This window comes from Microtus oregoni, unplaced genomic scaffold, assembly GCF_018167655.1.
Source record: "Microtus oregoni isolate MIOR12 unplaced genomic scaffold, Mior012 000018F_ref0000195, whole genome shotgun sequence".
Taxonomy (NCBI): Eukaryota; Metazoa; Chordata; class Mammalia; order Rodentia; family Cricetidae; genus Microtus; species Microtus oregoni.
Window position 1 is genome coordinate 4,183,067 of NW_024543077.1, and position 27,992 is coordinate 4,211,058.

The 27,992-nt window shown below is 36.4% G+C and overlaps 1 protein-coding gene across 4 annotated transcripts in view; it reads right to left on the minus strand.

Moving 5' to 3' along the window:
• Kmt2e (lysine methyltransferase 2E (inactive)) overlaps positions 1-27,992 on the minus strand; it is a 67,837-nt gene that overhangs the window by 33,929 nt on the left and 5,916 nt on the right. For 3 of the 4 annotated variants that reach the window (XM_041668648.1, XM_041668647.1, XM_041668645.1), the window contains exons 2-6: positions 23,079-23,151; positions 18,895-19,079; positions 8,772-8,886; positions 6,997-7,226; positions 3,882-3,962 (exon numbers count right to left, since the gene is read on the minus strand). In XM_041668648.1, the coding sequence (XP_041524582.1) occupies positions 3,882-3,962; positions 6,997-7,226; positions 8,772-8,886; positions 18,895-18,965 (497 nt within the window). In that variant the 5' untranslated portion in view covers positions 18,966-19,079; positions 23,079-23,151. The remainder of the gene's footprint in view (positions 1-3,881; positions 3,963-6,996; positions 7,227-8,771; positions 8,887-18,894; positions 19,080-23,078; positions 23,152-27,992) is intronic. The other variant, XM_041668646.1, reaches the window with a different exon arrangement.

Consider the following 27,992-nt stretch of genomic DNA (forward strand, 5'->3'; position numbering starts at 1 on the left):
AAAATAAAACTCCCATTACAAATTGTAACTAAAACAAATTGTTTTAAATAAATGTATGAGTAAATTAGTACATATTATACATTTCCCTATGCCTTAAGTTATTTCTCTGACTTATGTTTATTTTTAGACAGGGTCTCACTAAGTAACCGAAACTGGCTTCAAACTCTGTTTTAGCTGTCCTCTTCTGGGGTTACAGTTGTATGCCACCACATCCACTTCATTTCTACTCTTGATAAATACTGAAAGGCATGATGGGAAGCAGAGCCATAAGATCTCCATGAGTTTGAGACCAGCATGATCTGAAAAGTTCCAGATCAACTAAGCCACATCGTGAGACCATCTTAAAAAAAAAAAAAAGAATAAAAAATAAATCAAAACAATTCCTCCCCATCTTTGGGCAGTGGTGGCACACCCCTTTAATCCCAGCACTCAGGAGGCAGAGGCAGGTGGATCTTGGAATTCGGGCCACCCTGATCTACAGAGAGAGTTCCAGGAAAACCAAGGCTACACAGAGAAATCCTTCCTCAAAAAAACAAGTAACAAAAACAAAAGAATCAATTGAAAAAGGTCTGGAGTAGAAAAAATAAGGCAGAATTTACACTTACTTGAAATACCTTCTTTTATATATTTGATTTTAGTATGACAATTATTTCTTACAATGAACTGTGTAACTGCAAAAGTAAATTTTTTTAAAAAGCAATTCTTAACATTAAAAACAAACTCAAACTCTGAGTAATAGTGCATATCTCTAATTCTAGTACTTGGGAGACAGATGTAGGAGAATCAGGAGTCCAAGTTCAGCGAAGGCTATGTATGACTCTCCCTTCACAAATCAACCAGCTAGCTGGGTTATTTGTATATTCTTGGTGTAAACATAAGACCACATTAACCATTTCAGAGAATTTTCATGGTCTCATTCATTTATTGATAGCCTAATGTGAAAATCCTATTAAAAATATTTTATAAACAGTCTTACAAGGTGTTACTACTAGGAAAAAGTAGGTAAGGATATATACAAGTTATCTGCATTACTTTATGTAAATCTTCAATTAATTAAAAAAAAAGTAACTTAGAAATGCAAAAGACTAATAGTTCAAATAAAACTAATAATCTAAACAACTTCAAGTGTGTGTTTAATTGGCACCATATCTACATAGTGACATTCTTTTCAGGGATTTTAAATATAATAAATTGATTTTAATATCCATTTGTGATATAGTCCAATTGAGTAATTATGAAATCCTAATTACATTATTCTTTCTTATGGAGAAATTGGGTAAAAAGATGTACTATAAGAATATACAGGGCTGGAGAGATGGCTCAGAGGTTAAGAGCATTGCCTGCTCTTCCAAAGGTCCTGAGTTCTATTCCCAGCAACCACATGATGGCTCACAACCATCTATAATGAGGTCTGGTGCCCTCTTCTGGCCTTCAGGCATACATGTAGACAGAATATTGTAAACATAATAAATAAACAAGCAAACAAACAAATAAATAAATAAATAAATAAATAAATAAATAAGAATATACAGACAGATGTAGTCCGGTGGGGGTGGAGCTTTTAATTGCAGCACTCAGGAGGCACAGGCAGTTGGCTCTCTAAGTGCAAGGTCAGTCTGGTCTATAGAGTGCCAGGACAGTCAGGGTCACAAAGAGAAATCCTGTCTCAAAAAACCAAATCTTGTGTGTGTGTTTGTGTGTGTGTGTATACACACACATACTCAAACATTATTATATATTACACAACACACACATATATATATAAGAACAAAATTTTATATTCTTAACTTTAACTGCAAATATAAGTATTAATTCATTGTTTTTCAAAATAGGGTTTTTCTGTGTAGCACTGGCTGTCCTGGAACTGGTTCTGTGACCAGATTGGCCTCAAACTTGGAGATCTGCCTGCTTCTGCCTCTCAATTACTGGGACTAAAGGTATGCATCACTATGCCCAGCCTGCATGTATTTTGTCTTTAAAAAAAATAAATAAAGCTGGACATGGTGGTGCACGCCTTTAATCCCAGCAGAGGCAGGTGGATCTCTGAGTTTGAGGCCAGCCTGGTCTACAGTGTGAGTTCCAGGACAGCCAAAGATACACAGAGAAACCCTGTCTCAAAAATAAACAAACAAAAAAAGTTTAAAAAAAAATAAGACAAAACAATTAGTAATTACAGAAGTGGGGGACAGAACCTTTTAAAAGGAGGTGTTTGTGTTGTTCTTATTCAGTGTATGTATGTTCATTTGTAGAACATAGGTGCACATGCATGGAGAGGGCAGAAAACAATCTCAAGTCTCATCCTTGGGAACACCACTACTTCCTTTCAAATGGTCTCAGTTTCCTAGAGCTCACAAATTAACCTGCACAAGCTTGGCCAGTGAGCCCCAGGGATCCTCCTGGTTCTGCCTCCCCAGTGTGAGGGTTAAGTCATGCCATAATATGCATCTTTTTAATAAGAGTTCTAGTAGATCAAGCACTTTACCAAGGGATTTCCTCAACCAATTTTATTAGGTTTTAGGTATCTATAATGAAAAGATTTGTTGTTGTTGTTGTTGATGATGATGTTTGAGACAGGGACCTCGTGAAGTATAGGCTGTCCTCACACAAACTTGCTTTGTAGTCAAGCTGGGCCTTTAACTCCAGATCCTCCTTCTCTACTTCCCAACCGCAGGAATTACAGTAATTCCTGCCCTTTGCCTGGCTCCACAATAATGAATTAAAAAAAAAAAAAAACAAATCAGACAATGACCCATTTGGTCACTGTTCACCCTCACCCTTGAAAGTGCCTCAGTTTACCAAGAAATAAATTGTCTGTTTTCCAGGCGACATTCTGCCATCTTACCAGATCTCATGTGACAGAAAACCCAAGACTAAGAAACCAAGACCAGAACAAGATCCCAGAAACATCCGGCTTTTCTGTCCTGTTACAGTTGTCTTTATATTCCTGTGCAAGGCTGTACTCCCTCCCATGGGTTGAGATTGTGGGATCCCCTGCAATTTCCTTTCCACCTACGTCTCTCCATGTTTGCACTTCTGGGTCCGGCCATTCATGTAAACGTAACTCAGATACTCTTTCAAAGGAAGTATGTGGACAGCTTCCTATCATATTTTCTGCCATGTAACAAAGACTTTTCTGTGACTATAAGTTCTAATAGATTGTGGAAAGATAAGTGGCTTTCTTTTTTTGATTCCTACCGACCTCTCCAGAACCTTACAAGAAGAAAATTTCTATGTGAAAGAAATATTGTACCTTTACTATTTGTTTAAAAAATTTTTTTTGATGGGAGTTGAATCTGCACACTACACACAAACCCAGCAAATTCTGTCTGTAACTAGGAGGGTGCTCTGATAATTCATTTGGGGTAGGGGTAGAAGAGGGGTACCAGGATTGAACTCAAGACCTCTCACATGCTAGGTAAGCATTCCATCTCCATAAAGTTACATTTCCCACTCCCCTTTTTTGGGGTGCTCAAACTTGAACTCAGTTGTCTCGGGTATTATATTACACAAGCACATTACCACTGAGTCACATTCTTCCTCGCTATATTTTGCTGCTTTTATTTAGAGGACAATCACATCCTTCTAATGACTGCCAAAAAGATGCCAAACATTTAGAAAATAAACTATCATCATCTTGATCACTAATAAAGTTAAAATTACATAGTGAACTACAATGCACTTATCAATGAAAAAAAATCTTGATTTAGGTTTCAAGTTAAAAAATAATAAACATAAGTGGAAAAAATTTTAAAAAGAAGTACCTTTTAAAGGGTACTTCCCAAGAATTAATGGGATTTCATTAATTTGAAACTCATGAATAAATTTCTGTGGAAGTTTTTTCAGTGAAATAACTGGTAGTCTTATCACGTCTGATAACTTACCTGGGCTGACAGCGTTCACACAGGTATGTGTCAGGGATGTGCTGCCGGTCGATCCCCATGCAATCAATATGTTGCCAAACACTTAAAAAGAAAAAAAAAATAACAAAAGCAAAAGCATTAAGACCATTCAAAATTAAGATGTAATATTCTACCATTTAAGAGGTACCAACTTTGAGCTTAGTACACACTAAAATGTGTTCTCAGGCAGAAAAATTTTAAGATGCAAAAATGGCAAATACAGAATGCATAAATTAAATTTCTGAAGCAAATGCAATTTAAAACATAAAGAGTAACAGTTGAAAATGTCATTACAAACCTGAAGATGTTAACACTAAAACCCCTAAATAATAATCAGTGTGATAAGAATCTGATTTAGGAACACAGGAAGGAAAGGTATCATTGAAACACTTACTGATTACCAGCTATGAGAAGATGACCAACGGTGGTCAATATACACAAAGAAAACTTTTTCGAGTTCAAGGAAAAGTAGCAAAGCTGGATTACATCTTCTGTTAATATTTAACAATTTTGGTAGCATACAGTATTAAATGAAAGATAAGGAAACAAAGAATTAAAAAAGACTTCTAACATTTATACTTAATAAAGAACAGAACTAAAATAATTCCAAAAAGGTCAAAGAATTCAAGAGGCATTCCATTGGAAAGAAATTCAACTTAATTACTTTGGATGGAGTATATGAACATCTTGAAGTAAACTTCTAAATATATTATTACTGATAAAACCTCAAGTACCTGAAAGTGATATACATTCCTCTTTTAAAAAAAAAAGGCAAAAATTTACTATCTATTGCTTACAAACAATCATCCACTTTTTAAAAAATTACATGTGTGTGCATATGAGTGCATCTGTGTGTGCGCACATGTCATAGCCCAAGTTGGGAGGTCAAAAAACAGCTTTCTGAAGTTGGCTCTCTCTTCTACCATGTGGGTCCCAGAGAACAAGCTCAGCTTGTTAGGCTGAGAAGCAACCACTGAGCCATCTCCTAGCCAGTACATACTAAGTGGTACTGTGTTATTCTTTACTTCTCAACTGAGAACCTCAAGAAAATTATATAACAAGTTATGTTAAATTATGTCATGCAGATAACAAGCAAAGCTAGACAAAAATAGCAGAGTTTTAGATGTCTGAAGTCAAAACGCTGAATATGGGCAATAGGAACATTGAAAAACCAAAAAGAGACGATATAAAGAGAGGTAGAGAAAGGTTAGTCCTTGGAGAAACAACATAGGCTGAATACAAAAATGGAGGGTGGGTCAGAAACAGACAGACACTGAGTCATAATAAGAGTCAATTCAATGTAAATACCTTGAATCATCCAAATACTGTGCCTTCAACAACGTGTAGGTAGTTAGTAACCTAAGGGTACTGCAGGGATGTCTAAGAATGATAACCATTTAGTACATGTCCTTCTGACGGCTACATGTATCACATTAGATGAGAGGGGCTACAGGAAAGCTCTTAGATAACTAATACAGTAAGAATGGGTATTTTCTAATCCGGCAGAAAACACATCCCCAAAGTCATTTAAGTTTTGCAAATTTCCCTCCTCAATAAATTTACCAAAGTCATTATTTACATTAATATCACAGGTAAAGAGAATTTACTTCTAAATTTTAAAAGTACCATAACATATTATTATTAAAATAAAATTATTTACAATCTTCCACTTAAAACCAATTTCACACTCTACATTCATATCCTACTTATTGACAGAGATAAATGAACCTTTTGAAATGTACACATGCTACTACTATCAGTAACAACCAAAAGCTGATCATTTACTCTAACAGAATAATTTACAAACAATACAAATTGACAGTCAACTCTCAGCTGCAGTTTAACTCAAACATGGATTTACACAGCCATGCTACATACGCCAAATCAAATAATGAAGTTATGCCATAAGGACCACGAAATTCTCTGAAGCCTTCAAACTTTCTTGCCCTCTACAATGTATTTTTTAAATATTCTCTGCTCCCCATCCTATGCAAAGAACAGACTTAATAACCTTAAAGCAGAAATCCAACTGTTCCATCTCCATTCTCACTAAACCTCTCCCACAAAGAGAAAGAGAGAGAGAGAGAGAGAGATAGACACAGACACATACACAGAGAAACACATACAGAGAGAAAGAGAGAGAGGGAAGGAGAGGGAGGGAGGGATGAAGAGGGAGGAAAGAAACCCCACTTTCTGTTGCAATCACCTTCTCTAGGGGAGGAGCCTTTCTTGGTGGGTGAACCAGGGTTGGGGGAGGGAGACTGGTTCTGGCTCAAGAAGATTCCAGAATGCTGCAAGGTTCAAGCCAAAGGTTGTAAGAAAATAAGATCAAACACTGATTAAATATTTAATTTCCCCAAACTGGAAAATCATAACTGACTACACAATACAATAAAAGACTCAATCATTCTTTTTTTATATCTTGTTATGTCTATATATGCACTTGCACTACCACTGAACTAAGTGAAAAGGAGATGATCCTATAATATAGTTCAAAACTGATTACTGTTTCATTCATAATAGGGGTCTCTCTCTCTCTCTCTCCAGGATTTTTCTGCATATCGCTGGCTCTCCTGGTACTACTTTGTAGACTAGGCTGGCCTTGAACTCAGAGATCTGCCAGCCTCTGCCTCCCAAGTTCTGGGATTAATGGCCTGTGCCACGTATGCCCAGCATCATAACAGGGATTTCTAATAATAAACTATAAAATAGCTTCTTTCATCTTTTTTAAAGATTTACTTATTTAATTTTTAAGTGTATGTGTGTTTCTGTTTACAGAGGCCAGGAAAGGACAATAGATCTCCTGCAGCTGGAATTATGGATGGTTTTGAACTGCGCCATGTAAGTGCAGGGAACTGAGCTTGGGTCCTCTCCAAGATTAATGCGTGTTTGTCTCTAGTCCTAAAATAGATTCTTTCAAATAAGGACTTTATTCTAAAAAAAAATAAAATAAATTGCATCAATAGAGGCAGATGTCCTACTTTTTTTAAAAAAAAAGGAATTAATTCCTTCAGAAGACCTAACTAGCTTTTCCAAATTAACAATCAAAGGTTAAAAGCAGTCAAGAAAAACGAACTAATCGTGTGAAATATTTTACCTGCATTTGTCACAACAGATCATGTATCCATCATCATGTGTAAAACCACATATGCACCTGGTTACATCAGTACCGTAACTTCCATCCTCAGATGTGCTGATTGTAGTAGCACTGGAAGTTTCGTCAAAATTAGGAGTGGTAAATATGCCTACTTCGTTTTTGCTAATGAGACCTGATGGAGGAGGGGAAGCTGGAGGTGTTGGAGGAGGACGAGCACCATAATTGTGGTCCTGAATAATAGAAGACAAAATAAGTACAATATAAATCTCAATGACATAAATCAGACAAATTAAATGAAATTTAAATACTTAACATAAAATTGGTCCATTTCTTAATAAAGATAAATCATGACATAAAACTAATAAGTAAATCACAGTGGTGAGTTAATGTCACTGTCTAGAAGGTAGTCAATGACCTTCAGATCAATGGCATTTCCCTTCCCTTCACAGCAGAAAATGACATTTCCAGTTTTAAGATTGCATAGTTTCACTTTCAAGAAGAAATTAAGTACATGACGTGATAATAAGGGTAAAACCCAAACTCCACAGGAATAGAAAGCTAAAGAACAGCAAAAACTGGGCTGGAGAGGTGACTCAGCAGGTAAAGGTGTCTGCCATAGAGCCTAGCAACCTGAGTTCAATACCTACGACCCATGTAAAGGGAAGAACCTACTTGACTTCAATACATGTGCCATAATACACATTCTATTCCCCCAAACAAATAAATGTAGTTAAATAGTAAAAATAGTAACAAAAGGTACATCATTACTGTAAAGTATATAATATGGAATTTTACATTTCTGATCATTTTTATTCTCATTTAGGTATTAAAGTCTCTCAAATGTTTGTTCCTGGTATTCACAAATGTATAGAGTCCTATAATTCTTTGAATTAAAATACTACAGAACTCTCAAGAGGAAATAAATTAAGGGAATAAGCTTTTATCCTCTCAGTTGTGAAACAGGATGAAAACTACTTTTGAAGAGTTTTAAAAATTAAGTAAGATATATAGTAAATGTGTATGCATTTATTATATACGTATATATACCTATGTATGTATGTATGTGCTCAACATAGGAATAACTGAAACAATAGTTTGGAGCCAAAGAGATGGCTCAACAGTCAAGAAGGAGCATATGCTGTTCTTCCAGAGGACCCAAGCTTTGTTCTCAGAACGTACATCAGGTCAATCATCACCACTCTAACTCCAGCTGCAAAGAACCTGATGCCTCCTCAGGCACCTGTACTATACAAACCCACGTGCAGACACACATAACTAAAAATGACAAACAGCTAGGTGTGCTGCTGCACATTTTTAATCCTAGTACTAAGGAGGCAGAGGCAGGCAGATCTCTGGGTTTGAGGCCAGCCTGGTTTACAGAGGGAGTTACAGGGATACACAGAGAGACCCTGTCTCCAAAAACAAAACCAAAAAAGTAAAAATAAGTCTTTAGGAAGAAAAAAAACTACATAATCTACTAATTACTATATAACTTGGAATTAACATCAAATAGTACAATGTAATCTTATCCATAGACTTTTCGTTGAGCTTAGAAAATATCAACATAAATACAATAACAATAAAAAATAACTATAGACTTCCTATCACAGAATTTTATTTTCGTAACAGTATAGTTAAGTAAAAGTATAAATTACATACTTCATTATTCAGGAAATATGAAACAGCTGTGTTTTTTAAATTATTGTTTTAAACACAATACCACACAAACATATCTATTTTATAAAAGTTCTTTTGAAGAGACATTCAACACTTACCGCATAGGGCAAACCAATATAACTGTGTGAGTGGTGGGAGCTGCTGGTGTATAACTGGTGGGGATAACTGTTGGATTTTTCAACTACCACAGGGCTAGCTTCTACAGATTCTGGTCTAAGGAAAAGAAGTTCCATAGATTAGAATTCCATCCATTTTTCTGTTTTAATCTATTAAAATGTATAAGTTCTTATTCTAAAATATTGTCAAAATAAATACAATGTCTATTCACAACATGTGTACAGCTTGTGAGTAGATTCATCCTATGTAGATTCTGTGCCATAACAAAAGTTTTACTTAATAACATAAATATTCAAATGCAAAGTTCAATTACAGTTTCATTAGAAAGTGTCCATTTGCTGAGGATGACGGTGCAATCCTAGCACTAAGGCAGGAGAATCAAAAGACAGTGCTATCGTGAAATTCAAAACCAAAACCTCCAAATTACCAGAGACCAAGCTTCACGCCATTTTCACAGTGTCACTAAGAAGCATGCAAAGGTGCTCAGAGTAAGACTGAAGGTAGCCTGAGTCTACAGAGACTCAACGGTCAAAACGTGTGTTTTGATGGTCAAATGGTCAAAATATGTGCTGAACATGCAGAGCAGCTTCTGGGAAATGTCAGGAAGTAAAGGTCAGGGACCCTCACACTGATCAGTATTTATGGCTGTACTGACCAGCTTTGTAGTGATGAACACTGCTGACACTCCTGAGAGCAGCAGCTTACACACTTGCTGCTTTGAGAGCTCCTGCCCCAGCATCTTATATACCACTTTCCAAATATCTTCTTTCTTCTTCTTTTAAGACAGGGTTTCTCTATGTAGCCCTGGCTATCCTGGAACTTGTTCCATAGACCAGGCTGGCCTCAAACACAGAGACCCCACTGCCTCTGCCTCCTGAGTGCTGGGATTAAAGGAATGCATCACTACCACCCAGTTGATTTATTTTTATTTTACATGCCTTAGTGTTTTGTCTGCATGTATGTGCAAGACTGTCAGATCACCTGGAACTGGGGTCACAAATAGTTGTGAGCTGCCATGTGGGTGCTGGGAACTAAATCAAGGTCCTCTAGAAGAGCGGCCAAACCATTTAACTCTTGTGCCGTCTCTTCAGCCCCTTCCCCCAGGTTTCTGTAGAAGTGACCCACCATGCCGGTGGAAGTGGGGAAATTGTACATGTAGCACAAGCTGGGAATCACTCCTAATCCTCCTGCCTCCATGTCCTAAATGATAAGATTACAGGCATGTGCCACCATTCCTGCCTACCTTGACAAAAAAATAAAGTTAAAAACATTGAATTTTAGCAATGATCTACATACCATCATTAAAGCTACATGAAGGTGCTCTGAAGACTCACTTCTTATTTTTATTTACTTACTTACTATTTATTTATTTATTTGGCTTTTTAAGATAGGGTTTCTCTGCATAGCCTGTCCTGGAACTCCTCAAACTCACAGAGATGCGTCTGCCTCTACCTCCCAAGTACTGGGATTAAAAGCATGCACCACCACCACCTGACTTAAGATTCACTCTTAAGTATGTACTCAAATGGCAGTGTTACTGGGTGCTAGGGAGTAGCTAACAAATAAAGTTAAGCTTTCATGTAAATGTAGATGAATCGAGCATATGAAACAGCCAAATTCTTTTTAGAATATCACAATTTAAATACATGGTGCAATAATGACAAGATGGTCATGTAAGAAAACAGAAAATGGTTTAAAGCAGATAGTTGTTTTGAATATTTATACTTACTACATGTGACTGTTAAAGTAACTTTAAATTTACTTACTTACTGTGTGTATGTGTAAACATTCGGGCGTCAGCTCTCTCCTACCACCATGAGCATTCTAAGAACCCAGAGAGACCGTCAGGCTTGGAGGCAAGCACTGCTACCCACTAAGTCTTCTTACCGGTCCAATAAAAGCAATTTTTAAAAAAAATATTTATTTTTATTTATTTATTATGTATACAACATTCTGTCTGTGTGTATGCCTGCAGGCCAGAAGAGGGCACCAGACCCCATTACAGATGGTTGTGAGCCACTATGTGGTTGCTGGGAATTGAACTCAGGACCTTTGGAAGAGCAGGACCCCTGAGCCATCTCTCCAGCCCTAAAAGCAACTTTTAAAACAACTGTTATATAAAAATGATTGACACTGATTAATTTAAAATTGTTGTTATTGTGTGTGACACATATATGTGCTATGCAGGCTGTGCATGTGCCACAGTGGCACACATGGAGAGCAGACTCACAGGCCTCTCCTTTCTCCTTGGGGTCTGAGGATACAACTCAAGTCCATTGGTCATACACAGAAAGTGCTTTTACTCCTACTTGACAAATTTTTAATGACTTTCCTTAACTATATGTAGCATTTAATTAAAATAAACAGACCAGCACTCAAGATGCTAAGGCAAGAGTATTTTCAAGTTTAACATCTGTTTGGGCAACATAGTGAGTTTAAGGTCAGTCAGCAATACATGGGCATAACTGTCTCAATAAGCAAATTAAAACTAAACTAAACTAAAATAAATTGGGGTTTGGTAATGGGACATGCTCATAATTCCAGAATTTGGAAACTGAGGCAAAAGGATCTGTTCCAGCCTAGTCAGAATTAATGAACAACAAAAAGTTAACAAGGTAATAGATCTAACTAAAATAAAATCCCAGTCATAAGTATCTCTTCATTTCTAGAGTAAATTTGAAATCAAAATCAAGCACCCAATGATTCAGTAGCCCCATTTTGTGTAATTTATACTAAGAAAGCAATTTCCAGTAAAGATAGACCACGGATTTGACCTGTCTGTTATATCATTATTCATGAAACTAGAAAACTTTAATGTTCAAATGGAAAATTATTCAATCTAAGAAAACCTGTTATTTTTGCATATGAATAATAGGTGAGTAGAAACTAATAGTAACAAACTTCTACAATCAAGATTATAGAAATTTTTCCTTCTAAAATCTCTTAATTAAAATACTTTAAAGCTGAAATGATCATGAAATAAACTTCTGAGTAAAAAGCAGCTAGTGTTTGTGTATCCAATTTTATATATCTGCATAAGTGTCTAGATAATATATAGACATACTGTGTCATTAATAAATTGCATTAGGGTCAGTGAGATGGCTCAGTGAATAAAGACTTGTCAAGACTGACAACATGAGTACAAGCCCTGGGGCCTACATGGAAGGAGAACAGATTTCCTAAAGGCTGTCCTTTGACCTCTACAGATGTGGCATTGGAGCCCAGACACATACACAAGCACACAATAAATAAATAAATGCAATAAATTGTTTAAAAACAAACAAACAAACCAGAGCTAGTGAAGTCATGAATCTTAGAGGGGAATCTACAACTACCACTTTACTAAGCCAGCATAATCCCAAACTACATTTTAAATATTTGTCCTTACACCCACAGATAAGTATAGTCCCCAATGAAACTTCTCTATGCAATGGAGAGACCATTACAGAAAAACACAGCCAATCAAAATGCAGAGTTGTAGAGTCCATTAGCAATGGGCTCCACATCTACAAAACAACTTCCTCACCTAAGGCTCAGGGATCACTGAAGAAGAATAACGCAGAAAGACTGTAAGAGCCAGAAGGTCATGTAGTTTGCTGAGACAGTGTCTTCTAGTAATGTCAGAAGCTCGACCAATGAAGTCTCACCAAGATGACAATCTAAGCATGAACTGTACAAGGATAACAACAACAAGCATGCCAAAGCGGATGGAGAAAAGACTAAATGGTTTCAACCCTAAACACACACACACAGAGACAGAGAGAGAGAGAGAGAGAGAGAGAGAGAGAGAGAGACAACTAAGGAATGTTGAGAGAAAAAGAAATAGCCTTCAATTGGTCATATAGTACCAAAAGATCAGCCCTGAAAACATACTTACAAGTAGCATTATATAGATTAAGTTCTATTTAAGTACTTAGGAATAAACAGACACACACACCAATTAATGAAAAGAGGCCATGAATTCAAGAAAAAGAAAGCAAGGGATAGGGGTATGGGGAATTGGGGTTTCCATCACCCACATCAGGTGGTTTAAAACCACCTGTAACTACAGTTCCAGAGGGATCTGACACCCTCCCTGGCCTCTGCAGGCAGCTGCACTCATGTGCACATACAGCTTTTAAAAATTACACCAGGAAAATATGCCATGCACAAGAATATAAACATTTTTTGACTCTACTTATAAAAGGGACCTAGAATAGGCATACACAGAAACCAAAATACAATTTACAAGGCGCTAGGAATAAAGGGAAAGAAGGATTATTATTTAATCAAATTTTGTTTAGGTTTAGGAAAACATTTAGAAATTGGTGACAGTTGCTCAACATTCTGTATACACTTAATATCACTTGAGACTGTTCATCTAAAGATAAATTAAAAAATACACTTATTTTTACCATAGTAGAAATCTTTTCACTAAAGGCAAAGGTAGAGAATCCTGTCACATGACCAGGTAATATAGGGCTGGGGTTGTTTCTCAGTGATAACATGCTTAGGATAAGTGAAGCCCTGAAGTCAAACTCCAGCATCCCCCACTCCCTTCTCCAAATGAAAAACAGATTAATATGATAATGGCACATGTGTCAAGAAAGCTAATACAAAGGAAAGACAAGAGTCCAAGAATCTGTACAAACCTACGTATTCAGACAGTGGCCAAGGAACTGCAGAAATGAAAGATAAAAATGACATGAAGTCAAGTGTTAACACAGTTGAGCCATGCAGGCCAACCTGGGGTAGTATTGGGACCTGGAGAAGGTGAATGTTATAGTCTAGTCAAGCTTTGGTAAGCAAAGTATAATAGTGTGGTAAAGCTGGTTTGCATCTGGCCCTAAGGGAGTTTCAGGGTGTGGTTTCCTTTCTCTCAGAAGACTTGGAGACCAAAAATCCTATAGGCTGAGTATAGAGAAATAAGAACTAGTCAGGAAATGGTTTCTTTGTCCCTATATATTGTTCAGGTACTATTCTAGGAGGTATGGTCTTTCTGATTGACACTTAGATTGAGTTCTAAGTGTCTCAAACTCTCAAGTTCTAATCCTACTACTAGAGGCACTGGATATCACACTACACAGTGATTCTGGGTCTCAAGTTCTACATTCTAAGTGTAAATGATGTAAAGTGATGTCCTAAAGACATAGAAGGTTTTGGGTTTTATGGTTGTTTGTTTTAAACTTAATGTGTATTTTGCTTGCAAGTATGTCTGTGCATCATGAACCAGAAAAAGGTGTCAGATCTCCTGGAACTAGTTGTGAGCTGCAAAATGGTAGTGGAAATCAAGGCTAGGTACTTCTGAAAGAGCAGCCAGGGCTCTTCAGCACTAATCTTCCAGCCCTAACATTGTATTTCAATAAAAGAAAAAATACTCAAGTCTAGATCTCTTAAACTGGTCCAACATTCCACCCATCAAACTATACTGTCCCCACCACTCCTGTACAATTTATTAGAATGTTATTATACCTATGAATTACTTTTAAGTTATTAAACAGTAATTGGTTTACAAGGATTTTTAAACCAACTAATGTGTGTGCTGGTCCTCTGAAAGAGCAGCAAGCACTCTAACATACACACACACACACACACACGCACACGCACACGCACATGCACACGCACACGCACACGCCCAGCTGGGTAATAAGAAAAACAGTTCCTGCAAGTTATTTTCTGACCTCTATACAAATGTAATGGCATGTGTGCACCCACACACATAATAAATTAAAATATAAGAAAAAATTTTAAAGAAATCAGAAAACAGTTAAGTACTTGTAGAAAATGGGTAAAATATACTGAAAACACTTCATTATAGATAAAATATTTTACTGTATTAAATTATGTAAGTTCATACTCAAGAATATCCAGGCACCAACAAATTAATGAATTCTGTTGGCAGTTGACTTTAGTGACATATAAATGTCACATACTACAGTAAAGTAAAACAAAACAAAAAAAGCCTCAAATTTGGAGAAAATTTTATCTACCAAGACTTCAAACTTCTTTTTGCCAAACACGACAACAAATTCTAGAATAACCTATTGGCTGTAAAAGCTTGCTGCCATATTAGTACCTGAAGAAGGTGGAAAGAACTTAGTTATCTTTGTTTAGTGATTTTAGTCATGGTATTCAGCTTTCACTACATTACTGGAGACAGAATGAGGAGTCCTCATTCAGAGAAATCGGTTTTCTTTTTAAATAAAATTTATTATTTTAAGTTATGTGTGTGTGACACATGAGAGAACTGCAGGTGTCAACAGAGGCCACAGGCAACAGATCTCCTGTTACAAAGCAAGAGCCACTGATATGGATGCTGTGAACCAAACTCAAGTTCAGTTCCCAGCACCCACATCCAATCCAGGACTTCTGGTATCTGCAAGCACAGTCCCTCACATGCAAATGTGCAAACTCAAACAATGCAAACAAAACAGCTAGGTGGTGTTCAACTTGTTACAAGACCAAAGACTACTTGATAATTTGTTGTACCAAATTTACCACTGCTAGAACAGAAGCTCCTATATATACAAATCATAGGCCAAAACACAACACTTAATGACGAAACTCACTGTTCTACTACTACTCAGCTGTGCTGTCACAGAAGCATAAATCCACATCACCAGACTCTGCTGCGGTCACTTCTTTGATCTGTGACTCCATCTTTAATGGAAGGAGACTGACAACGCCCACCTAACCTTGCTCATAGAGAAAGGGCTAGGATGGACTATTATATAGCCCAGCTATCAGAGCTTTTCTAACTAGCCTATTTTTTTTCTCTTCTGAGATCCTGTTTTCTTATTTGTCTAGAGTTGTCTTATTTAGTAGCCACTATACACACATGATGATGAGTATTTAAAGCAAGGCTCATTTGAATTGGCATGTGTTGTAAATATAAAATCCAGAAGAGTTCAAAGAAAAAATAATAAAAGGAATAAATATCTCAATAGTTTTATCTTGCCTGGTGGTGGAGGCACATGCCTTTAATCCCAGTTCTTGGGGGTCAGAGGCAGGTGGATCTCTGAGTTTGAGGCTAGCCTGGTCTACAGAGCAAGTTTCAGTACAGTAAGGGCTACAGAGAAACCTTGTCTTGAGGAAGAAACAAACAAACAAAAAATCAAAACAAAACAAAAGAAATAGTTTTATCTTGATTATATGTCAAAATATTTTAGATATATTTAATTAAAAAATATATAACAAATGCATGCAAAAAAACAAAAAACTGGCCCTTGTCAGTCATTGTGACACACACCTTTGAGCCCAGAATTCAGTTCTGGTCTACACAGCAAGTTCACAAAACGGCTATGTAGAGAAACCCTGCCTCATAAAACAAAACAAACAAACAAAACCAAAACACTGTTATTAAAAACTTTCAAATTATACAGGTGACTGACATTAAGTTTATATCTAACAGCTCTGGGCTGAAGTTCGGACTTCCTAACTGATCGAAATGTTCTTAATAGGTTAAGCTCTATACTTCATCTTTGTAACCATAATCTCTAAGAAAACTTCCCACACAGTTGATGCTTGTAATGTCTCAGTATATCCTGCCTCTTGAATTCTTTGTATATATTTCTATAAGATCATGCTACCTGCACTTAAGGGCACACAGCTAGTTAAAAAACTGAGTGGGGAATTAAAGCTTTCTGGCTTAAAAAATATTGCTGATAAGGTTTTTAAGAAATTGTATTTATACTTAGCTTCATTTTTCTTTTAAATATAGTGTTATCTTTTGCATTTTCAAATTTGGGTTAAGGGTTTTCCAGTAAGAAAACCAAGGTAGTCATTACATTAATCTGCATTAGGATTGGCAACAAGTTCCATGCTTCAACTTCATTTCTAGTCCCCAACACTAAGCATGGTTTGGGGTTTTCTGTTTGTTTGTTTTTCGAGACAGGGTTTCTCTGTAGCTTTGGAGCCTGTCCTGGAACTAGCTCTTGTAGACCAGGTTGGCCTCGAACTCACAGAGATCCGCCTGCCTCTGCCTCCCGAGTGCTGGGATTAAAGGCGTGCGCCACCACCGCCCAGCTAGCATTGTTTTTTGTTAATATTAACATTATGCATAGTAAAAAGTTTTGACTGGGGCTGGAAGGATAATTCAGCAATAAAGATCACTTATTGGACATAGGTTTGGTTCACAGTATCCATATAGAGGTTCACAGTTTTGAGATCTTATTCCCACTTCTGTTATCCCAGAGTTCATGTAAGCACTAGGTGTACACACAAACACATATAAAATATTTTCTTAAAAAAGCTCTAGTAGTTTTGTTTCTTTGGATTTTTGTTTGCTTGCTTTGATTTATTATTTGAGGCAGTATCTCCTTGTGTGTAGCAATGTCTGGTCTGAGACTCGGTATTTATATCAAGTTGTTCTTGAATTTACAGAAATCCTCTAACCTCTGCTTCCTGAGTGTTGGGTTATGACCAGCATGTGTGTTTTTTTAAAAAGTTTTTAAAAGTTAATTTACAATGAACTACTTTTAAATATGACCATTAAATATTTATTTAAAAGTGCTTTTTATTTTTTCAAATTTAAGCTCATGAAACAAAATCTAACAATAGGAGTGTTCTCTAATAGAGCAACAGTCTATCCTGACCAATCAGTTAGTCTTTTTTTTTGTTTTTGTTTTTTTTCAAGGCAGGGTTTCTCTGTACAACCCTAGTTACCCTGGAAGTCACTCTGTAGATGAGGCTGGCCTTAAACTCAGAGATCCACCTGCCTCTGCCTCCCAAGTGCTGGGATTAAAGGTGTGTGCCACCACAACCCAACCTAATCAATTATTCTTAGGTATAAGGTATAGGCCTCAAGGTCTTATATAAAAAAAAAAACCTTATATTTAGTTCAAATGTTAAAGAGCCAACTTTTAGGCAATATAATAGAGACTAAGAAGTAAACCACAAGAACAAAATGAGATGAAGATTTTTCCCATTAAAGTGTTGACAGGAAAACAAATACATGACTGAGAATTGAAATACCAGTTCATTAAACTGTTTGTTCATAGATCCTGAAGTACTTAGACATAATAATAGAATAGACACGAAGACTATTCTAATGTAACAAATCTTTTGTGGCCTTAAAAAATTTGGTCTAGTATTAGTACTTTAAACACTGAGCACTTTATCTCAAATTAGTTCAATAGAGATTGTATTTTAGCAATCCAACCTTCTTTAAAATAACACATAATTTAAAATTGTATACCCACTACATTAGCATAATAAAAATTTAAAATACTTGATTTAAAAATAATTATCAATTCATAAGCAATTACAAAAGAAATGTACAGAAAATTCCTTGGCTTCCTTTTTTTCCTTGTGAGAAAGTATCAAGTTATGTAGCCTTGGCTGGACCAGACAATCTGTGTAAGTACCAAAAAGCTAGGGCTACAGACATATATCCACAATGCCCACCAACATCTAACATCTTACATAATGATACTTCAATATCTTTTGAGAGTGAATTGGAAATGAAAAAAAAAAGCAGTATGCTAGTTATTTTTTAAATATTATTAGGAAAGCAATACCAACAGCTTATGTTTCTGTGAAATGAGAAATAAATGTGTTACTGGTCTTTTCAAGCCTCAGGGTCTTATATAAAAAAGGAGAGTTTGAAAGTCTAATAATGAAACCACAAAAATTCTGGTGGTTTTCACAAAACAAAAAATGGTACTATTTATGTTTTGTTTTCTTCTTAGGAAAAATTATTCCAAAGGAGCATATACTTTTATGTTATACAAAACAAAAACCATTTCTTGAAGTGTTGCAAGTGGAAAATACAAAAAGCAAATTCCCAAAAGATAAGAGAATTTTGGAACAAAGGGTATTTATTAAAATTATGTGTTGGTGGCACACACCTTTAACCCCAGCACTTGGGAGGCAGATCTCTGAGTTCAAGGCCAGCCTGGTCTACAGAGTGAATTCCAGGACAGGCTCTACAGCTACACAGAGAAACCCTGTCTCAAAAAACAAAAACGCAAAGAAAGTAATCTTAAAGGAACGTTGTTCTTTTAACTACTAATGTCTTAGCCAAGAATCCAAAATGACATATATAAATAAAGACTGTTTGGACGTGACAACTGCATGATATGCCTTGCCTTTCCCTATCTAAAGTTCCCGTATTTAAATACTTACTCTGAGCCTGCAGCCATTTCCAGGTATGATGTTTCTGTTGTATCAACCCCCAAAGGGATTGCTATGCTCATGACGTTCGCCTCTGGTAAATTCGATTACTATGGAGTCCTATGCATTGGTATCCAGAATACTGGGGCATGCCAGCCACAGTGCTCATTGCAAACATCTAAGTGCATCCACAAACCCTGTTAAAGAAATGGGAACACAAGAGTTAAGAATCACCTGAACTAGCAAAGTACAGTAGCAACCAGTTATACTGAAATCACAGTAAATAAAATAGGTGAAGAAAGCATTCTTTATTAAGGTCCCAATACAAAGGTAAAAGTGTTCACAGAGTAGTTTTTCATGTTCTTCCTGGGATTACGTTGCATTGTTTATGAACGAAAGAAAAATTTCTGGAGGTACAGCTCAGCCGAGAACGTGTGCTTGGCATGCATGAGGCTCTGGGTTCAATTTTAGCACATTAAAGAAGGAAAAGAAACAAGAACTTTCTGAATCTAACATTCTTTTTTTTTTTTTTTGGATTTTCGAGACAGGGTTTCTCCTTAGCTTTTTGGTTCCTGTCCTGGAACTAGCTCTTGTAGACCAGGCTGGCCTCGAACTCACAGAGATCCGCCTGCCTCTGCCTCCCGAGTGCTGGGATTAAAGGCGTGCGCCACCACCACCCCGCTGAATCTAATATTCTTTAAGGAATGAAACTAGAATGCCACAAGAAGGATTACTAAAGCACACTAGTCAGTGAATAACTGGCAAACACTTATTTTAAAAGTCAAAATGGAATTTCTTTTTGTACAAGTATCTAAAACCAAGTCTTTTGGAGTAGTGATCTGATAGTACATTTACAAGTGGAGCAATAAGCAGCAAACTAACTTTCTTTATGAGGAGTCCATTTATTCTACACAATTCCAAGTTAGGAAGTTGAGCATGGTATAGCACACACCTTTAATCCCAGCATTTCAAGAAGCAGAAGCAAGTAGATCCGTGTGGATTTCAAGGCTAGCCTGGTCTACAGAGCTACATAATACCTGTCTCAAAATACAAACGAAACAAAATTCAAGGTAGGTACAAAAAGCTAGTAAAGACTAACTTATCCTTGGTTACTCAGCTTAAGAAACAACCAGACTTGAAGTCAATTCTATTCTACTGTTTATAAATATATACAAGAAAATTTATTTTATTTGTATAAATCATTCATATCAGGGAGAACTCTTATTTCTTCAGTTGGAGTTAATACTCTCTAATATAATTAATTAGTAGAGAAAACAGTGATTTTAAAAAAAACAAAATTTACAGGAGTGACTAAAAGATTCAGAGTTTCAATGTCAAATGTTCTAATCTAAATTCACTCCACTGCGCTTGTTCCGTGTACTGTTTATAAAATATCTACTCAAAGTCTGTTCTTTAATGACATAATTCAACTTAGGAACAAAAGGCAATCTTATAAACTACAGGACAGTATCTGTTAGGATTCTTTGTCTCTGTCATGTTATACCTGGGGGAAAAAAAGTAGTATTTCCTCAAATAATTCTTACATTTACCTTGAATTTTTACAACTGAGCTTCAGCATGTCTACTCTAATTTCTATTTCACAGATGATACAAATACTGATCAGACCTTATGTGGAAGAGTTATCAAACGGAAAATAAGATAGTTAAAATTGTTTGAATTTTGTGAGAAAACTTGTCCATACTTTTAAATCATGTGTGACCAGAAGAAAGCTACTACATTTCAAATTATTGTAATATAAAAGTAAACAAGACATGATAGTGCATGCCTGAGTACTAGCTGCTTGAGTCTAAAGCTGAACTGCTGTAGCCTAGGAGCTGGAGACACTGAGTGATACTCATCTTAGAACAAAACAACATCAGTAAAAGATCCAAAATAGGCCTCTAGTATTTAAGGTCCTTGTTTATAAAACAGGAATACAAAAATCAGAGTTTCTGAGAAGAATATGACATAATGAATGTAAAGAATTTCAAAGAAATAGTTATACATATTTGGCAATCAATACATATAGTACAGGGTGTACATCCCTAATTTTAAAAAATCTGACATTTAAAAATGCTGTGAAATATACTCAAGATTTCAAATTTTCCACCAGGGACCCTCAATCTGTAAACATTACAAAATCTGAAGGATTTCTGGTGGTCCCAAGCATTTCAGGTTACGAGGCTAACTACAAGTACTGCTCTTCTCACTCTCTCAGGAAACAGTGTTTGGAGATTCTTCTATAACCTTGAAAATAAGGTCATCATGTCATGTTTTCTAATTGCTTCACAATTAAAGACAACGAAAGCCAACTAAACAAAAGCACTGCCCTACTCTTTTCCTATGCCCAAGGTCTTATTAGAATTACTTCATAATGCTGTAGTTATTAACTAGACAACAAATTACAACATTTTATTGCAAAACGCAAGCAATGCACAAAATGAGTTTGCTTTACTGAAACATTACTGTTCTGTATTTCCTCACAATGGTAAAATTTTAAACTTAACAATCGGCAGTAAACTATAACGTAAAGAGCCATCTTCCCTGGTAGCATTTCCTTGGTATTGTTTTCTTCAGATCAGCTTATTTAATTTAGTGGAGTAATATCTCTAATCTAAAATGATGTATTGATATGTAATAAATAGTATGTCCTTTTATACAACCTTCACTAAATACATCTATCTGATCTGTTCTAAGTAACAATAATTTTAAGTTAGAAAATAGAATAAAAAGCTTGTAATTAGCTTACTTCAAGCAATGGTTTATTTATACCTATGTATCTCTTGCTGTGTCTGGAACATAATGGTCCTCTATAAAGAGCTGATGAACAAATCAGAGAACCTAAGATGAAACTGCAGTTCTAGCCTCACAGATCAAATGAATTATCAACCTACACAGCAAGAGTTACAAAAATTATCACACGCATACCTAGAATTGCATCTCTGTAAAAACACTCATGTTCAGGGTAAAACATGGAATCACATATGAAATGAAATGAAAGACTTCTAGATTCATTCTGAAGAAAAGATCTCAGCAATTCATTTACATGTCATCATGAGACTATAAAATAGAAACTCACTTTCTCCATTAATATAAAAGTTTCAGCCAGATAATTCATATTGCTGAAAATAATCAAATGATAATAAAAATTGCAATTTCACCAGGCGGTGGTGGCGCACACCTTTAGTCCCAGACAGAGGCAGAGGCAGGTGGATCTCTGTGAGTTCGAGGCCAGTCTGGTCCACAAATTGAGGTCCAAGACAGCCAGGACTGTTTCACAGAAAAACTCTGTCATGGAAAACCAAAATAAAATAAAATGCAACTTCATTATGGTCAAATTATTATTTCTAAAATAATCAAGAACAAAAATTTGGTATGGGGGCTGGAGAGATGGCTCAGCGGTTAAGAGCATTGCCTGCTCTTCCAAAGGTCCTGAGTTCAATTCCCAGCAACCACATGGTGGCTCACAACCATCTGTAATGAGGTCTGGTGTCCTCTTCAGGCCTGCACACAGACAGAATATTGTATACATAATAAATGAATATTTAAAAAAAAAACACTAAAAAAAAAAATTTGGTATGATGTCTTCTGTGGATAATCCTAGCACTCAGGAAGGTGAGGCAGGGCTATTGCAAGTTCCAGGCCAGTATGGGCTATAGAGAAAGACATTGTTTCAAATACACACACACACACACACACACACACACACACACACACACACTGGAGTGTAATGGTAATGTGAACAATGGGGAGGCCAAGGCAAGAGAACCATGGATCTGAGGTCAGTTTGCACTACACAGAGAGTTCAAAACCTGTTTAAACTACATAAGGAGACTTTGTTTTGAAAAATCAAAGGGCTAGAGACATATAGCTCAATGGGAGACCATCTGCCTAGCATGTGCAAAGCTCTGGATTCAATCAACAGCACCACAGAAAAGAGAAACAGACAGACAGACAGATAAACAGACAGAGAGGGAAAGGAAGGGAAAGAGGGAAAGTCAATGTAGTAAGAAATCATGTTATAGCACAGGTATAAGAGGGGAACAGTGAATTTCAACACAATCCATACAATTATTCCAAATTTTCATGTGCAAGTTAAAAAACCCTAATATCACCAACTGGCAAGTCAGATAAATGCAAAATACATGGAAATTAAATAATAGCCAAAAAAAAAAGAATAATATAAAAGGAAATACCATGAGATGTCTGTGATATCTGAGGTCCAAGAAAGAATAAATGTCTTCACAAAACCTGCTATCCAGAATAGACCTAGAAACCAAGTGAACATAGAGTATTGAGCTAATGTTATATGGTATACGTTCTGGGTACTTCTGATTGGAATGGTACCCTCAAGTAAGGAAAACAAAGTTTACTAGAACAAATTCATTCTTTTATTTTTAAATACAAATGAATAGAAACACAAGCAAAGGCAATAATTAAATACCAAATAAAACTGAAAAGAAACTGGGAAATCAAATACTAAAAATAAAAACAAGAATAAAAGTAAGAGTAAGAAAACACACACACCTACCTAATAGAAAGACTGACAGAACCAAGAGAGGCTGCTTTTAAGATCATGGCAAAGGGACAGGGCTGAGGCCAGAGCTTAACAGAGTGCTTGCCTAGCAGGAAGGAAATCCTAAGTTTGCTCTCTATCATCACATAAACCAGGACTGGTGGTGGATGCCTGGGTTCCAATACTCAGAAGGGTCCTTGACTACATAGTGAGTTCAAGACTAGACTGGTAGATAAAAGATCCTGTCCTGGAGGCTGGGGAGAGACAAGGGTAAATTTCAAACTGCATGGTCTATGTCATAGCTTCCAAGTATAAAAAGAAAACATTAAACTGGACATTTTCAGCAATATAAAAGAATGAAGTATTGAAACATATGAGTATCAAGCTGGAAGAATCTCAGAGGAACTAGACAGAGTTTTTAAGATGTCAGTCTTAGTCCTGGGCATGACAGCTCAGACCAGTAATTCCAGCCCTTGAAATCAAAGTCAGAATGAAGTACAGAGTGAGACCCTTTCTAAAAGAGTAAAGAGCTGCATGACTTAAAAGTCATTATTTTATTTTAATAAGTTATTTTATTTATAGCCGGGCAGTGGTAGTGCAGGCCATTATGAGACAGGCAGATTTGTGTGAGTTTGAGGTCAGGCTGGTCTACAGAGGGGAGATAGCCAGGGCTACACACAGAGTAAAACCTGATTTGAAAAAAGAAAGAAAAAGGGCACATATTTCTAAGGACCCGAGTTCAGCCTTCAGAATCCATGTCAGGCAGCACACAACTGTCTACATCTAGAGCTCCAGCGGGATCTTACACCTCTGGTCAACTCGGGTCAATCTGGACACTCACACACGTACAACTGAGACACTGCCTTCAACACATAATTAAATCTTAAAATAAAACTTAAAATTAAGCAACAAAAGATTACATACTGTGAAATTTTGTGTATATAACATTCTTAATAAATTATAGAAATGGAGAACAGATATGCAAGGGGAAGAGAGAAGTGGGCACAGTTACATAAGAGGAAAATACCAAGCACCCTTGTGATAGAATTTTTCTAAATGTGATAGTGGAAAAAGGTACCCATATACATAGTAAGAAATGCACACAACAAAGGGGTACAAGTAAAATGGGGTCTCTGAAAGAATGGGAGTTATAACAATGTCAGTATTCTGGCTGCATTATAACTTTGCAACAGGAAAGCTGAGTTAGTTACATTATGTCAATGTTAGCATTCTGGTTGTCACACTATATTATAATTTGGTTACCATTGATGTTAAAGGAGATATGGAATCTCTTTGTATCCTTTCTTATAAGTTATAGAATCTATAGTTTGAAATTAAAATTTTAACTAAAAAATAGCATTGAGGGCTGTAGAGAGGTCCCAGTGGTTAAGAGTTGCTCTTTCTGAGGTCCTAACTTCAGGTCCCGCATTTGCTCACAAGTGCCTATAATGCTAGTACCAGAGAATCCAAAAGGCCCCAACACATGTGGCACAAAAACACACACAAATCACATGAGAAAGAGAGGGGGGGGCAGGCAGGCAGACATAAATAAGACGAAATCTTTAAAAAATAACACTGTGGTCTTTGTTTTTTTTGGGGGGGGCGGTTAATATAGGTAGTAAGATCCTTACTATTAAGATCTTATACAGAAATCATAAGCATAAATAATACTTTGATTCTAAATTTAAAAAATAGTTTTAATCTCCTATACTTTTTCCAGTGTTTGTCAGTATCAATCTGGAGGGCTCTGTTAATATGGATTCTATTAATCAAACAAAAATAAAAACCTAGAAGACTAAGGCTGCTTTTAAAATCATGTCAAGGGCAAAGAGCTAGGGCTGGGGTTGTATGTAGCTGAACAGAGTGCTTGTCTAGCACGAAGAAGGTCCCAGGTTTGCTCCCCAGCACCACATAAAACAGTGGTAGTGGTGCATGTCTGTAATCCCAGTACCCAGGATTTAGCTATAAAGAAACACTAATGTCTGTTAATGGTGATATTAAGCATTTGTGCCTCATTTTCATCTCTACGGCTTAAAAAAAGGGTGATAGCATAGGAGAATGTCCAAATCTGCACATCCTCCAAACTATTAGTTAAAATACAAGAGATTAGACAGATGACTTGGAGTAGCATCCTGTAGATGACCAAAGTCCAGTTCCTAGAATCCATCCAGGCAGCTTACAACTCCCTGCAAAAAAAGGCCTCTTCTCACCTCCACAAGCAACTCACACACATACGTGTACACACACATATGTACGTATGTGTATATATGTATACATACATATATGTATATATGTACATATGTGTATTACATAGCGCACAGTCAAGTTCCTAATCTATCAAGTTGATAATCTATCAGGTTACAGTTCCTTTGGGTATATAAGGGTTCGTTCTTTCTTTTCTTTTTGCATCATTGCATACCCCAATCATTCTGCAAATTTTCTAAAGTCATTCTCCTTTATATTTGTCTTTCTTCCCCACTATATTAAAACACTACTGGACTTTCAGGAACTTTTAATTTTTCTCCACTTTCAAACTTAAAAATCTGTGCCGCAAAACTATTTGGGGATATATAGGAGACTCAACTTCCTCAGGGCAGTTTTTTGGTCATACACATACACACACATACATACACACACACACACACACACACACACACACACACACTGACAATATTATTTCAGAAGACTATTCTAGTTATAAAACCTGTTTCACACAATCTTTTCAATCTTCTTGGGCATCTCAAAGAATATACTACTTATATTTTTAAATGACAGTTTAGATTTTGTCACATTATTTTGAAACATCTACAAGATATATAGTTTTCACAATTAGATCATTTACTTCACCCCTTACCAAAAAAAAAAATTGAGATATTTATGCATTTGCCCTCAAAGCCTGGAATTTGGTGGCTAAGATATCCACTTTAGTTAACAAAACCACATCTTCCTTCTCCCACACTTGTAAACATTCGGTGAATGTCCCTGAAGGCTCAGTCCTCTCTATTATTAATATCAGTCATGAATTCAACAACCATTCATCTTGTTTGGTTTTCTATCCCCAATCTTCTATAAAATATACTTTATTGAAATGTCATCATTTCAAAAATCAAACCTTCAAATTACAACTTTCTTTTTACACACACTTCATTCATTCATTAATTCATTTATTTGGTTTTTATTCTGCATACTAGAAAACCCTCTACATCCTCAGAAAACCCTGCCTTTATATGATCTGCACATGCAGTATATGTATATATGTGCATATTTATTTAGTTTGTATGTACATGCGTTTGTGCTCAAGTGCATGAACACATGTGTGTACCAGACCACTTTGCCTTTGGTTGTTGTTGTTGGAGCCATCAGTTTGAAATGTCAGTTATTTGGTTCTGAACATTGCTCCTCTACCCCAACTCCCCAAAAAAGCAATTTTATGATGTAGAGTGAAGAACAGCAATCAAGTCACATGCCATGACAATTATGTATGAAAATGTAATAAGACCCATGATTTTGTTCTCTAAAAAAATATAGTAAGAAAAGCAAGTATTTGGGCTATATTATAGCCACCCCTCCACACATATAAATACCTTCCTTGCCACCACCTCTTATCGAAGCACAGCTAGTAACAAGAAGCAAGACAAAGAATGGAACCTCTAGGACACTTTGCTACTTTTTTGTGAGATTCACTAGATTTCAAATAAATTCTGAGATTTCCCTATATAACCTTATAACGAATCCTTTCCTTAAGCTAGCTCTGGTCGATATCTGTTCCCTGCAGCAAAATCAACCCTAAAATAGTAGACTCATGAGAGGTAGAAACAAACTGTGATCTCCCTCAAGGTGAAGATGAGCTTACCTATCTCTGTACCCTTAGTGCCAGGGAAAGAGAGGCTATTCAAATTCATCGTTGTCTAGCCTTCAAATTATTAGGTGGAGGCTTAACAACACAGGCTGTCAATCAACCAATCAAGAAGCTTTGTTCTAAAAGAAACAGCAGAGAATAGTTCCAAATGAGCATTATATATTTTTATTTGACTAGTCTCAAACCCCTGTCAATTCATGGCTACTAAAGCATAGTTCTAATCATTGAAGTTAGTACCATTAAGACCCTTCAAATCTTTATTTTTATTATTTTTTTTTTTTTTTTGGTTTTTCGAGACAGGGTTTCTCTGTGGTTTTGGAGCCTGTCCTGGAACTAGCTCTTGTAGACCAGGCTAGTCTCGAACTCAGAGATCCGCCTGCCTCTGCCTCCCAAGTGCTGGGATTAAAGGCGTGCGCCACCACCACCAGGCAAGACCCTTCAAATCTTGTATCACTTCAGATGCCTGCGTAAACTCACAAGCAAGTTATATTTATTACTTGTATGAAACAGAAAACAAAACTATTAGAAGAGGAGGGGTATCTTCTTTATATCCATTCTCCTTTTCTGTGAGCCTCTTGGGGGGGAATTCAAATCTATATCAGAATACACTGCATGCATGCACACACACACAACTATTCTTTTTTGGGGGGGTGCCTAAAAAAACGTTACTTACAGAGTTATTAAGATAGATGGTTCTACAGTAAACAATGAACAAGCTTAAGGCCTGAGAGAATC